At 42.2% G+C, this 14,580-nt stretch overlaps 3 protein-coding genes across 6 annotated transcripts; 1 reads left to right on the forward strand and 2 right to left on the reverse strand.

Annotated features, from left to right (window-relative positions):
* Positions 1-950: 950 nt before the first annotated feature.
* On the forward strand, positions 951-2,362 carry Gr39b (Gustatory receptor 39b). The gene is made up of 3 exons (XM_020955112.2): positions 951-1,835; positions 2,076-2,243; positions 2,306-2,362. Exons 1-3 carry the CDS (start codon positions 951-953, stop codon positions 2,360-2,362), a joined length of 1,110 nt encoding a protein of 369 aa, XP_020810771.2.
* Positions 2,363-3,335: 973 nt separating this feature from the next.
* On the reverse strand, positions 3,336-8,685 carry dtr (defective transmitter release). Its single transcript, XM_020955001.2, has 5 exons — positions 8,441-8,685; positions 7,908-8,377; positions 7,783-7,847; positions 7,500-7,585; positions 3,336-7,442 (listed from the first exon to the last, which is right to left on the reverse strand). Exons 1-5 carry the CDS (start codon positions 8,586-8,588, stop codon positions 3,430-3,432), a joined length of 4,782 nt encoding a protein of 1,593 aa, XP_020810660.2. The 5' UTR covers positions 8,589-8,685; the 3' UTR covers positions 3,336-3,429.
* Positions 8,686-9,057: 372 nt separating this feature from the next.
* On the reverse strand, positions 9,058-14,270 carry Tsp39D (Tetraspanin 39D). 4 transcript variants are annotated; one of them, XM_020954688.2, is made up of 4 exons: positions 14,119-14,270; positions 10,972-11,080; positions 10,245-10,823; positions 9,058-10,188 (listed from the first exon to the last, which is right to left on the reverse strand). In XM_020954688.2, exons 2-4 carry the CDS (start codon positions 11,032-11,034, stop codon positions 10,123-10,125), a joined length of 708 nt encoding a protein of 235 aa, XP_020810347.2. In that variant the 5' UTR covers positions 11,035-11,080; positions 14,119-14,270; the 3' UTR covers positions 9,058-10,122. The 4 variants fall into 4 exon arrangements, with proteins under 4 accessions (XP_020810347.2, XP_020810346.2, XP_086688204.1 ...); XM_020954687.2 differs by having other exon boundaries at positions 14,030-14,266; XM_086832078.1 differs by lacking the exon at positions 14,119-14,270 and adding an exon at positions 12,165-13,308.
* Positions 14,271-14,580: the final 310 nt, after the last annotated feature.

The raw sequence follows: 14,580 nt of genomic DNA on the forward strand, positions 1-14,580 counted from the left end.
GCCAAATGGTCGGAACTTGAATTCCGAATGTAAACTGAGACACTTTATAGAGCTTGGGTGTGTGATTCACCAGAAATACTTCCTTCGATTCAGTTGGTTTAGGGGGGTTTTTGGATTGTTTACACGGACACGTGTGTTCTATTGCTCCACGAATGTAATCTGACTCCCAGTTGACCCACAGACTTGTGAGAGAGGGAACTAATCGAGATAGAGTGTTCGACATATATTTTTTAACACATCTGTGAAAGGTAGAGCGTTTTAAACTAATCAGATGTGGCGACACACTGCGATTGTTTATTTTAAAGCGAAATAAATTCGGTGTTTATACATATTTATTTATTGAACTAAATACAGAAATGTGTGATTTTAAAAAAATAAATTTTCAGCTTCATGAATTGGACTTCTTTTTTAACGCTTACTTTTTGGTTAAAAATATGGGATAAAGATTATGTACAAATCAACTTACGCATTTCGATAAATGATCCTAATGCATCTTAGGTTCGCAATATTCAAGGAAGGATGTAATGCATTGGAAATATTTAGATCTGCGACCTAGAAGGCCTTCAATAAATCACACATAGAATGCTAAAATATTCCTTTACTAAGGTTTTCTTATATAAATACCTTTTTAATGTACTTATATATTTATTAAGCTACAACAATGTTTTGTCTTTAGCAGTTTATAATATGTTTATAACCCATTATTTAGGAAATGTATACATGTTATTTTAACTGATTGTAAAAGACTTTCCCCATATTTTAAACTGTTTCGCTTCTAATCTTTTAATTCCATTTTAGCTCAGCTAATTAAGATAGAACTTGATAAATTATCAATTAGCTAATTGTCGACTTTAATTGACATCTAGGAATAAGTTAAAACTTGTGCCAAGAGAGGTTGCTGTTCGGGTTGCAGCTCCACATGGCAATTAGTTGGCTTTGGAGCCCCCAGCATGCTGTACTCCCTGCAGCCGTACCTAAAGTACTTCGCCCTTATGGGCCTAGTGCCTTGGAGCGAGAAATGTGCCCGGTATCAGTTTCTGCAGAGGATTTACTCCGTTTTCCTCATACTCATCAACGTGGTCATGTTTATAGTTTCGGTTGCTATGCCGGCTTCGGATGAGCAGTTGCTCTCACTGATGGTCAACGTGATTGTGTTCGTGGCCAAGATCGTGGCAATGACCGTGGTCCTGGTGCAAATGACGATCCAATACGACGGCTACTACCAGTTCTGCCAGGAGCTCAAGTACCTGGGTCTCCGGCTTCAGGGTGAGCTGAAGATTCCATTGGGCGGATTGAGCTGGAAGTGTTATACCAAGATTCTGGGACTCGGTGCCATCTGCTTGGTGGCGGTAATACCCTCGGCATACGTTTCGTTCAATGTGACCCTGATTTACTTCTGGGTATCGCTTTTACCTGTACTGGTCATCCGGATGCAGTGTGTCCTGCTGCTGCTCTACGTGGATCTGCTGGGCCATCACATGAGGCTTCTGGGCAATCGGCTACATGACGTACTCAACTGCCACATGATGGATGCCAATTGTGTCGTGGACGCTAACTGCAAGCAGCTCTGTTCCCTGGAGTTCCTCTTGGAACTGAAGCAGAGCCACATGGAGCTCTATCAGCTGTTCACGCACTTCAACGACCTCTTTGGCTGGTCCATCCTAAGCATCTTCGTGGTTCTGTTCCTAGACAGCACGATCAACATTTACTGGACACAGCAGGTCCTTGCCGAGGTCTACGACAACACATACCTTATTGCCACAATTTCCATTTTTATTCCCACATTCGCCATTTTGTTTGCCTTTTGCCGTTGCGGAGAGTTCTGCAGGATGCAGGTGAGTGAAGATGTATTAAAGATAATTTGCATGAGTTCTTGAATTCGGATTGTATAATCATAAATTACAACACAGCATAAAGAAAACCATGTTGAAATCGAAAATAGATATTCTTTATCAGTATTTCTCAGCATTCAAAACTACCTATCCATTAATCTCTAAGGCACTATTTTGTGTCAGTAATTATTGAAAGTTATATGGAATATATAAAAGTTCTTCGATTCTTTGTTCTTATTTTAGAACATGCTCATTGGTAGCTATGTCAGGGGTTTGACCTGCCATCCGACTCTCCAGAGGGAACCGGCATATAATGATCTCTTAATGGAGTTTACCATGCAAGTTGAACATAATGTTTTGATCATTAATGCCGAAGGCTTCATGAACGTTGATAACTCTTTACTAATGTCGGTGAGTTTGAACACAGCATTTTTGTTATCAGTCTTACCTTATATATCTAATTTATTTTTCAGATATTGGCTGCTAAAGTTACATATTTAATAGTGCTTATGCAGTTTAGTTCTTTGTAGATCAATATCTTTTAGTCTCTCTACTGACGAAATAATATATTTCTAGGAAACAGTAATTACTGCACATGATGCAAAATCATATTTATATTTCTTAATAACCCTTCATTGCTTAACCTTGACCAATTTTGTATTATGTTTTACCCTATTAAGAATTAAACCATATGATAAGATAAACAATATTTATCACACCTTCCCGGGCGTAAAGGAAAACCAGTTTGGGTCAGTTAAGCGAAATTTGCCTCGTATCTTATCGCATGAACTTGATTAGCCAAAAAAACCATTTGCTTATCGACAACATCCGCACAAGTTCAACGGTGCAGTGGAAATGTTATGGCAATAAATTGGAAGAGCGTACCGGCCTCCAAAAATAAACCATCTGACCACCTCAGTCTCTAGTCGTAGCTGTTGCCATCTCCCCACAGGGGGTCCATAGCTAAAAATCACTGATAATGCCTCTTATGCAACCGACTTTGTATTCATTTATTGTTTATAAAACAAATACTGAGTTAAATGTTCTGAGCACGCGCCCAACAGCTGATGGGTGGTGAAATTTCGGGGCCTGTCCATAAAAACTAGAAATATATTTTTTGCTTAGTAGTACTGGAAACAGCAGAGAAGCGATCGGCACAATCAGTGGTAGCCGGGTGATAACCCGGACGATTGCCCTCCGCCAAGAACGGGCGAGCAAACAACGGGGCCGATCCGGCGATCCGGCGATCTAACGATCCGGTTTATGTGATGCACCAGAAAGCAGCGATCCGGTTTCAAGTGGTTCGAAATGTGCCAATTTTGATAGGGGCAAACGTATAACCGTATAACCGAAGTCCGTCTAATCGCTTCTCAAGTGCTTACTAGATTTTATTATTATTTCCTGAGATGGGAACGATGGGCGGCCGGTTTAAACTGGATTCCAGTCAGAACTTTCTACATGCCCTTATCATTGTGGGGCGCTTTAAATAATAATCGAGTTGTGTTTTTTTTTGGAATGCTCATCGATTTATTTACTTATGGAAAGTAAAAAAGAAAAAAAACTATATAAATTTTCAGAAATTATACCACAACGCATCTTAGACATGATCCGACTTAAAGGTCACCTGAGCATTGACACTGACTTCTTTGACCACCACGTCTCCGTCTTCGCTCAGGATTTCCAGGTTGCATTCAATTTGTTCGGTCTTGAGGACATCTGTGTGGATAATTGAGGCATTAGGGTCGGAATCCATTGGCTCTGAGCCTTCAAAGTAATCGATTGAAAAGGGTTTTGTTGCTGAGGAAGTTTGCGTGGTATGTTGATCTTCACTAGGTGATTTTGCTTCTTGCAACACATCACAAGTCTCTCCTTCAGTTATCTGGATTCCTTTTTCAACTAGTTCAGTCTCGCCCATTTTAGGATTGTGGGATGCGATTTCATCTCCAATATTATCATTCGAAATGTTTTTGTCGGGAATACATATTTTCTCATCTATACCAGAGAATTCCTGGGCTCCACTTTCCTCTTTGATAACATCTAGGGGAGTGGCAAAATCATCATCCATTTCGAAATCATCATCCTCATCATCACTTTCACCAAACTCTTGGCTATTCAGCTTTGTAATAATATCGGGATCGAGGAACTCATTCAATCTCTTGGCTATTTTTGCCCACTTGGCCTTGGCATTGACAGCCAGTTCGGACATGGCTGTCTCAGTGCCGGGTTTAACTTTCTTCTGGTTGGACTTAGTTTCTGTCAAGTTGGGGTTAGCTTCGGTCCTTAGATTGAGCTTCTTATCCGTTGAGGATGAAGGGAGTTCAGTTAATTCTAAAGTTTGATATTCAGTTGGGTTTGTAGTACACTTTGTATCTGCTTTCTGCTTTTTTGGCGGTAGGCTACAGAGGTTGCGACGTGTGGCTTCTTCTAGCTCGTTAGCCATTCTCAAGTCTGCCTCGAATCCTTCGGAGAAGAACGTCTTTAGCACAGATTCAGGAAGCTTTGGTGGCTCCACCACAGCTACCTCTTCCCCAGATTCGTAGTCGGTAGAGGCATCTGATTGAACATCATCATCAATACTTCGGTTGTGTCTAACAGGAGGAGCGTCTAACTCCTGTTTGTCTACTGGCTCGTTTGTAACTTTGTCCTGTGGAATTGGCACAGCCTCTTTTACCTTGGCTTCTTCGTCAGCTTGTCCCGGAGTTACTGTCTTGAGTTCCATTTCGTTTTCATTATCCGAGTTGTCTATATCTTCCAAGTCAATGCTACCCTTTTGCTCGAAAAGCTTAAAGCCACCAACTGAGAGCTTAATAGGACTTGTGTCCTTGGGCTCAGCTGGCGGTATCGCTTGTTGCTGACGCTCCCGTTCCTCGATCTCCTTCATGCGAATCATCATTTTGTTCAGGAGCTCATCCGCCTCATCCACCTTGGGATCTTTGGGCTTATCTTCAGGTTCCTCCTTGGTGATCATCGACTGAAGCATCTTGGTTTCCTCGCTGGTCAGCTCTAAGTGTTTCGATCCGGACTTCATGCATGCCTTTAGCTCGCTGTAGCTCCTCATGCATGCGATGGCACATTCTGCCTCCTCATCCGGGACGCTTTTGAGATCCAACTTTTGGAAGAATTCCGTGTCCAGGTTACCAAACGTTGTCATGGCTTCTAGCGAATAGAACACATCTTCCACCGGCTCCCCCTCTGTGCCCTCCGCCTCTGTTCCTTCCTCTTCCTTTCCGCTCTTATTGAGCGTCTCCATTTGGGCTCGCTGCAGAGCATCCATCACCAGATGCTCCTCGGACTTCCTGGGCTTTGGCTTGTACGGTGTGGTCCACGGACGTCGCAGTCCTTGCTTTCCCGGAGTATACTCTTCCTCCTCGGCCGTGTCGTAGTCCTCCGACTCAGTGTCACTAATTAGGGCTGGCGGAGGTGGCAGCTCTTCCAGCTCCCCGGTATCCTTCTTGACCACCATCAGCTTGTTGTCCACCACCTCCAGTGTGTCTTCATATTTATCGCGCTGAGCGAAGCAGCGGGAAGCGGAGGCTGCCACCATTCGCTTGCGTTTCTCAGCTTCCTTGGCTATTTTGGCGTCCAGGCTTTCAGCCGTGTCCGAGTTAAACTCCGCCAAGTTTTTAGACTTCAAAAGCTCTTGAGCTGCACGAATTTTCTGTGCACATGCGCTGGGATCACGACCCAGCTTGAATGGTTCTTTCGGATTTTCCATGGAAGTGATGAAGTCCTGGAACACGTCCAGGCATTCTCGAAGGCTTTTACCGCCAGCTGGGTCCTCCAGCTCGGGCGGTACCAACTTTTCTAGCTGCGGCTCCGCGGAGTAGCTGTATTCATCGTCAGACTCAATGGTACCAAATTCGAAGCTTTTGGGTTTCTCGGACTCCAGAGTCTTATTGGATGTCACTTCATCAATTAGATCGTTTAACAGCGAGGAGCAAATACCCTCAACGTCAACCCTTTGTATGGTTATTTCCTCTTGTATGGTGACTTGCTCCTCAATGGTTACTTCCTCTTCATATTCAACCGTCGTATCAATGTTATACATGGCATCAGCCTCGTCCTCCAAGTCCTGTAGCAACTTTCGAAGCTCCTTTTCTTCCTCTGCCATTTGCTTATCCATCTGTTGGCAGATTTCCTCAGCCTGCTCGGCACTGGTTTTGCTTGATATTGGTTGTCGGAGCACATTAACTGCTGCATCAGATTCATCTTTCGGTTCTTCCAATTGCAACTGACGCATGCGTTCTTCTAAGGACCATTCATGACTTGGGACATCGCATCCAGCACCGAAGACGCGCTTGGGAACATTATCCGTAGCGTCGTCCAAAATCTTGGCTATGAATTGATCTCGCCTGTCATCGTCATCAGCTGTGCTTGTTTCAGTTATTTCTGGCTGGACTTCCCCTATAGTCTTTGCCTCTTCCCTCTCCTTTAGTTGCCTTCGTCTTTCACTAAATTGCTCCAAGAGAATAGGTGACTTTGCCTCCAGGTAGGGCTTCAGGGATTCCTCGTCGGTCTCGCTGTCTGTTTGATCATTCTTTGATTCGGAAAAGTAAACAGATTGCCTTAGTTCATCCAGATCCTCATCCACGTGGCAACTTATTTCTTCCAAATCGTGAGCACACTTTTCAGTGGTAAAAGCACTTTCCTCCTCGAACACCAATTGTTCTTTGCTCTTGACCGGAAGGCATGGCTCACCGTCTTTCTGATACAAGTCCCTAGGGGTCGTGCTTTCCTCACAGCAAACCCTGTCTTCAAGTTTGTATTTGATAGTGTCCTCATTGAGGAGCTGCTCCAGGGGCTCGTCGTTCGAGTCGTCATCGAGTTCATCTCCGAAACTTTCATAAAGTTCACTAACCAGCTTGTTTTTAATCTCCTCTGCCGTTGGATCCGTGCCCAGCTCATTATTATCAGATACTACTTTAAGGGCCTTGCGTGTATGTTCAAGACCCTCGGAATCATCCTGCTCGGATTCACTGTCCAATAGGGGAACGGAATCTTCATTAATCTCAAAGGCCTTATCACTGGGAGGTTTTGGCAAGTCGTTTTCACAAGTACCTGCTGACTCAGGGTCTACGAAATCCCTAGTGGAATTAGTAGATTCAATTTCAGCAATTTCATCATTTGCTTCTTCAAGCCTTCCCTCTTCAATCAATATACGCTTCGCCTTGGGCTTGGCTGTCTCTTCCACATCCTTAAGTTCCCTATCATCTTCTTTGGCATCTACATTTCCCTCCTTTGCCTGCTGGACCAGCTTTTGGATACTCTGCACGTCGCCTGCCTCGGCCTCGTACAGGACTTTAGGACGACCCTCAAGGGGTATACTTTTGCGATTACTCAATTTCTCAGCCATTTCATCGGCCTGGGAGCCGGTGCTTTCGTTGTCCTCGGCCGAACTGGAACTTGTGGCACTGTGGACGGATTGCTCCTTCTGCTCGCCGGAGACCTCATCCCACAAATCATCGACATTGCCGTTCTCCATTTCGGCTTTCATGCGGCTCTTCTCAGCTGAAATCGCAGCCGCCTTTTCATCTTCCTCAGAATCGCTGGACATAAGCAGCGGATTCTGCTGGTCGGGAGGACGATGCTTATTGCGCATGCGAATGGTGCCTGCATGGAATGACTGTTTCAATTAGAATTCTTTTAAAATATATTCAATTGACTTACAGTTTACGCTTTCACGGGTTTTGCGACGTTCAGCGCGGTTCCAACGACAGTTTTCCTTGCGTTCGCCCTCATAGCCCTCTCGCTTCCTAGAAATGTTAATCATGTTTAGGAGTATATGGATCAGTAGTCGAAAAATTATTGAAAACTGCAGCAAGATGGCCTTTAAGTATTTTAGAGCTGTCATTCTAATTTTATGGTGTTACATTCGTTTGATAATAATTTCTAAGCTTTTTAAACCTAGGCTCTCTCGATTTGTGTATTTTCATGAATAAAAAATGCTTACCAGGCTTCAGCACAGGCCCGATCCCGAGGAAAAACAGGACGACTGTCCAGATAAGTAAGTTCTTTCTAAAGTTAGTTAAAAATAGTATTTAAAATCTTTATAAATATGTTTTACTATAGACTCACGCAGGCCAGAATCAATGTCTTGCGATATTGTGGCAGACGCGAGACCACTGGGTTTCCGTGCAGGACCAGGACCCTGAGATTGGGCATCTGCTCGAATATTTTCACAATCAGAATATCGTCAATGCGATTGTTCGACAAGTCCAGAACAGATAATGTCTTGCACTGTACCAAGTCCGCCAGACTCTCACTGTCCTTCAGGTAGTTCGATGCTATGTTTAGAGTATTTAACACTGGCAAAATGTCGCTGCCGATGTTCTGGATTTTGCGAATATGATTCGAGCTCAGATTCAGGGTGTCCAATTCGCGGCACGCATCCAGATTCTCTATATTTGTGATCAGATTGTTCTGGAGGAAGAGGCACTTCAACTTGGTCAGTTGCTCCAATCCCTGGATCTCGGATATGGCATTGCACTCTAGCCATAGGGACTTAAGCCCTGTGTACTCCTCCAGGCACTCGATACTCTGGAAGCCTGTGAAGTGCGTACTTATCAATCAAATGATCTTCAACTTAATGGCCGACGTTGTTTACTCACCCTGATAGTGCAGATAGAGAACATCGTTTAGGCGCGGAGTCTGATATAGCTTGTGCTTCTTGCAAAGCTCCTTTAGCCCCTTTTCCGTCATACGATTCAAGCCGGTTATTTCGCGGCGGGCGGGCACAACTGCGACTTTTTCTGACATTTTATTTGGGATTCGAAACCCAAAGTTGGTTACAAATTATTACTTGGGTCGAATGTGTACTTCGACTGACGCTGAGACAGAACAGCCAACTGACTTTCATTGAACAAACAAACTGGGAAGGATCCCATTGTTGTTATTAGCAACCATTCGGGGTGGTACTTGCACTTGCGGGTGGAAAATGCATTTTTCAGAATTCAGAATTTGAAGTGAAACCAATGGTAACAATGATTATGATGTTTAAATACTCTTTTAAAGTTTTAGTTTATAATTGGTATTGCAATAAAATATATTCCAGACTTTAATACAATATCGTTTGCATTATCTGCGATAATATGATAATATATAATAAATATAAATTTATTTAGTTAACTTAGTAATTTGCTGACTGGCTAGTCAAGGCCTTGAACACCACTGATTTAAATAGTATCCCACTGTGCTGTTTATACATTTAACGAAAATTATAAGTAACTTTTATTTTTGATTTAAAATTGTTCATTTATTTAATGGGGTTTTCAGTGCTGCACATTGGTTTTTTTTTAACACAGATTTAAATACGAATACAAATACATATATTTCAAATGCATACATATAGTGTAGTTATCAATATTCAGTTTTACAGTTTTAGAAAATTGTGTATTTATGTTTTTATTGCTAATATGCCTCTGTGTATTAAGGTAATAATATCGATTCAATTCATTATTTACTGTGATCGTCCATTATTAAAGCCTCAAGATTCAGAGATGCAAGAATTATCTGATGTAAGGATGGTTTATTCGATCTCAAGAGTGTAAATTCGTTCTGAAGCACTTTTCATTTTGAGTATGCTTAGTGACTTAAATCTTTATTTGGGGTACACATTTATTAAAGTGTGTGCGGATACTAATTGATAGTGTTTGGTGATAATCCAATTCTTTGAAATGAGTCAACTGGTGGGTATTCTTTTGGAGGGAGGAAAAGCCACACACACCCCTACATATATATACTAAAAATGCGGTTTAAATGTTACATATATAGTTTAAAAATCGCTACAAAAGGGCACTTTGTTAAATGTATGCAGTATATGATGAGAATATATGGGCGATATGCTTGAGAATATGTGTGTGGTGGCAAAATATGTTGGCATTTGTGGGGAATGAGTAAATAATATCCAAATTGCAATACATGCAATTAATTATACATGTTCTTGATTAATCAGAAGATGAGTTTCGATTTTATAAACTTACAAAATAAACAGAAACCAATCCGAACATATTTTTAATGTTTAACAAATAATGGAATGAGATTGTATGTATATTCTGGCATGCAATCTTGTGTTGCAAATATTGTTTTCATGCCAGATTCTTGTAGATAATATAGTACTAATCAGCCTTCCGTGGGCGGCGAGTGAGACACATGAGTTGGTTGTGAATCGATTTCTGCGTGAGTGAGTGCTGGTGATTGTGTGTTCGATTTAGAGACAACTACAAAACTACGAAAATTGGTTTGGTGTGTTCCCGGTACTCAAATGCGACAGACGGGATCCTCGCTGCGTAATCTAAACGTGATCGTAGCTCCGGCGAAACGAACGATACAGGCAGCAGGCGAACAGTATGGTGAGCAGCTGTTAAAGAGTCAAGAATTAATACAAAAGCTAAAATTCAACATTTATAGACTCACCTGAATACCCGCTACTGCCAGCACCACGGACGCCAAGATTAGGGTCTTCGAGTCCAAAATGCCCAAAAGCTTTTGCAAGCAACCCTGCTGGTTGGCGTGGACGGCGGTGCACTCCTTTGCCTCGCTCAGATTGATCACGGAGCAGCAAGCCGGCGGCAGGGTCTTGTTCGGAAAGATAACCTCCCAGTCGGTGGGGCCGTAGGTGCCGCAACAATCCAGCTCGGTCTGGAGCAGGGTCCAGGCATCTCGGTAGTCGTCACGGTCCTTGTAGTGCTTCATAGTAGTGTTGAACTGGCCCTCCATCAACTGCTGCAGGCCCGTGTGCTTCACATAGCCGGCAACGCCTAGCCCGATCTCGAACAGAAAGATGACCACTGCGAGAATTGCAAAGCTGAGGATCATGCAACTGCTCTCCTTCAATGCACCACAGCAACCCAAAAAGCAGATGATGGCGACGGCGGCACCGACAATAATCAAAATTATGGGTGCGGTCCAAATATGATCGCTAACGAAATTCGAATAGTGTGCATAGTTCAGTTGTACCATGCCACCCACCAAAAAGATGAGAAGTCCTGTGAGCTGGAAAGGGAAATGGATTTTCCGATTAGTTTTATTATTTTATTAGAAAATTATAGTATTACTTGGTGAAATGCATAGAAATCTATGAAAACTCCCTTTTTCTTCTTTTCTTCATAGTTCTCATTAAGCTGTAGCCTACAAAACTTACCGCAAACAGGAGATTGCAAAAGAATGTCAAGTATTTGACACATGCCAAGCCGCCGGATGCCATTATGCTCCAAAATTCGTTACTTCGCTCGCTGCTTGCCTTGTTTGGACTGCAAAGGAAAAAAAGGGGTGGAATCAGGAATAATAATCAATTGGCCAGGACAACGACTCAAGGGTCGCGGCGGCAGCGGCGGTGGTCGCACATCAATCAATAAAACGGTCAACCGCAGACACACACATGGCTCCGAATAAGTACGCATTGGATTCCAAGCGAAAGCTCTGCTCTGGACAGTCCGGGCCAGGCCAACCCCCAAATCAGAGCACACACTTAACCACCGGGGACACTGTCGCTCCGGAAGGGTACCACCTCCGTCTGCCTGGGGATTAACCCGCCCGGCCGCCCACTTCACTGGGGCCAGAGCGAAAGTTGTCAAGTGCAAATGGAAGCAACGAGGCAAGGGCCTCATTTTCATTCGTTGCTGCATTTTGCCATTTTCATTTCGTTTCCAGCTGCATTGTGTTCGTGTGCCCTAGTTTTAGGCGCATTATTATTTGTTATTACATTTTATTTTGATGGATATAACCGACGGGGGGAGGGGTGCTGCACATTCGCTGCAAGGACGACCTGCTTTGAGTGCATCGAGGGTATACGGTGCGGGCGGGTCGACACAAATCGATATTGTGACCATGCAGATGACACAAAATCGAACAAAATCTAATCAGTCACCAGAGGTCCAAGTTACCAACGACAAGTAAATAAATTTGTAAAGATAAGATTAAGAAATTAATCATACTCAATACAGAGTATTGAATACTGCCAGACGGAACGGAGTCAACTTAGCGCAATTTTAAGGGACTACCTCCAGGGACTTACATATTTCATATTCTGATGAAAGTATTATAGAAAGAATCAATTAACAATTTGGCAGTACTTTGGTAACTCTCATTGTTATTTTTTTTTTCTTTTTGTTCAGGAGCTATAGAGAAACACTAAGGAAAATAACATTGCAGAATAAGGATGGTGCAAGAGCACAAATTGCTTAACGTGTAATTTGGATGTATTTAAGTCCTTAAAAATGTCTTTAAAGTCTAACAAGTGATGCTTAAAAGATTTAACTGATATACAGCTAAAGATTTATACTTCCTGCTTCGATGTAATTTCACAATGTTAGTTTTATTGCCTTTATATTATACCTTTTTTCAAACTGGTACACAGTCATTATGCTAAGGATTACTTTACTTTGAAAAAATAGATTTTAGACTGGAGTTGACTCTTAGTGCGATTCTAATTTATAGGCAACTTTGACTGGAGTCTTATCTTATCTTGGGCATAAATATTATCAAAGCAATCCAAGTAAATATATGTTGAAAAAAGCAAATTTATTTTGTTCAGCTTTGTCTTTGATAAAGATTGGAACCCTTGCATTCAGTCTACTGAAAACTCTTCCCTATGTACATATATTTCTAGTAAATTATGTGGCAGCCGATCAGTTTGAACTCTTCAATTAGAAGAGGTCGCTGTTCCAATTAGTGGAATGACACTAGCCCTGCCCTGCCGTAGGCATAATATGCAGACCACGGACAGAAGCATAAACCCACGACGAAATCGATCGACTCGAAATTGTGTCAGCGGTGGCAAAAAGTGGCTAATGGCCCACTGGCCAGTGGCATAGCTTGATTACATGGACACACTCATATAGAGCTTTACAAAAGGAGTCCAGTGAAAAATATCACCTGCGCACCTGTCGCCGGGACACGAGAGTGGAGTAATCAAATATACATTCGACCAAACGCGTAAAAAGGACGATAAAAACGCCTTGTCAATAAACCTTTGTCAAAGGTGGCGGACATGTCTATAGGCACAGTGGTCTGGTGACGAACTCATGTAGGGATATACATAGTAATCTAAACAAGAAGGGACGATAGCTTCAGGAAGTTTGTATACCTATGGTAGCTATATAATATAGTTATCCTATTTTTATACAAATTATACAAAAACTTGGGAATATCCCTGAGGGCAGCAATCAAAAATTGTATCAAAAATTAAGAATATGAGGAAAGGACTAAAGATATGATAATCGTAAAAAGAGGAGAACATGATCAGAAATTGAATAATAAATTCCGAGAAATTTTTGAGAGACTTATAAAACCAAACAAGGTTGTTTAGCATCATGATTTCTAGATATTATAGTCAAAGGGCTTCAACAGAATACATAGCTTACTAATTACAAATAAGCAATGAATACTATTACAAATATTATAAAAAATGATAAATAACAGTATATTAAGTATATAATATCCCAATTAATATATTTAATTTATAAACCCTACATCCCAGTATATCCTACTGAAAGTGTTAGTATATTTTGTAACTATCTGCGCCCACTGTGCCTGCCCTTTCCTTTCTGGCCACCACCTGGTGGGGAGTTGCTCACGGAAGCAGACGACGAAGGAGGCGAAGGATGGGATGGGGGTCAGTGGGGCTGGAATGGGGCCTGGGCCTGGGCCTGACTGGACGTCAATGCCGGGCCTAGCTTGTGTGCGGATGCATGTGTGCATAATGATACACCTTTGCAGGTTGCGTGCCATCGGCTAATTCCGGAAACCCGTCCGTGGACACAACCCGGGAACGGGAATGGGAGCAGAGACGGGAGTAAGGAATTCCCACACACACCGGGCACAGCATTTTATTGACCGCTTGTTCTATTTTCGAAGCCGAGACGCAAAAGTCGAAAGTGTTGGCCGAATCCGGGCGACGAGTGGCGCGGTAAGGGTTAACAAACTGCAGCGAACTCGAGCAGCAACAACACCAACACCAACTTGATTTTTGGCTGCAAGTCCGCCACAAACACACAAACACAGGTAACTAGTTTCACATTCTAGATCTCAGGTAAACGCAGGTAAAAACCAGAACAAAAGCAAAACAAAGGCCAGCAAAGTGGAGCGGAAGCAAGGCAGTGAACCTGAAAAGAAATAACTGCACAGCCGCCAACTCCGCTCCCCACCCCTTGCTCCAACCAAGCGTTCACCGTTTGTCTCTATCCCTGCAACACACTCACATTCACGTTCAAAGCAAACAGTTTTCCAAAAACTGATTATCCTTTAATTCTGTGCGGCGGTAAACAATATTTTATTCCGTTGTGTATACCTGCTTGAACGCACGACGCCGTTATTTTTGTTTGATTTGCTCGCGCTCTTATCAAAACAACAACTACACAGAATTCACAACCTATCACAGAATTGTATCGGTATATCGCCGCGCTTTCACCTCTTAAAACTAGAGGTGGAGCAAAAACAAACATCGATAAGAAAAATCGATAAGAATTATAGTAAATGAAATATTTTAAATAGGATTAATTTGCGATTATAAAAATTATTGTATAGGTCTATATCTTTTAAGTTTATATTAGTTTTGTTATTAAAAAATGTTTCATTCGAATAATTTTGTATTTAATATTTTTTATATTTTATGTGTATCGTAAGATGGTTTAAGAATAGGGTAAGTACCTAGTCTCCACAGCCAGGTTCGGGTCCTCACTGTTCTTATTGGCACTGTCGATAATGCAGAGCATATAAAGCAGTGTAGAAGATAATATTTTATAAAAGCAGT

This window comes from Drosophila serrata, unplaced genomic scaffold (genome assembly GCF_035046125.1).
Source record: "Drosophila serrata isolate PLE 108 unplaced genomic scaffold, ASM3504612v1 contig_245, whole genome shotgun sequence".
Lineage (NCBI taxonomy): Eukaryota > Metazoa > Arthropoda > Insecta > Diptera > Drosophilidae > Drosophila > Drosophila serrata.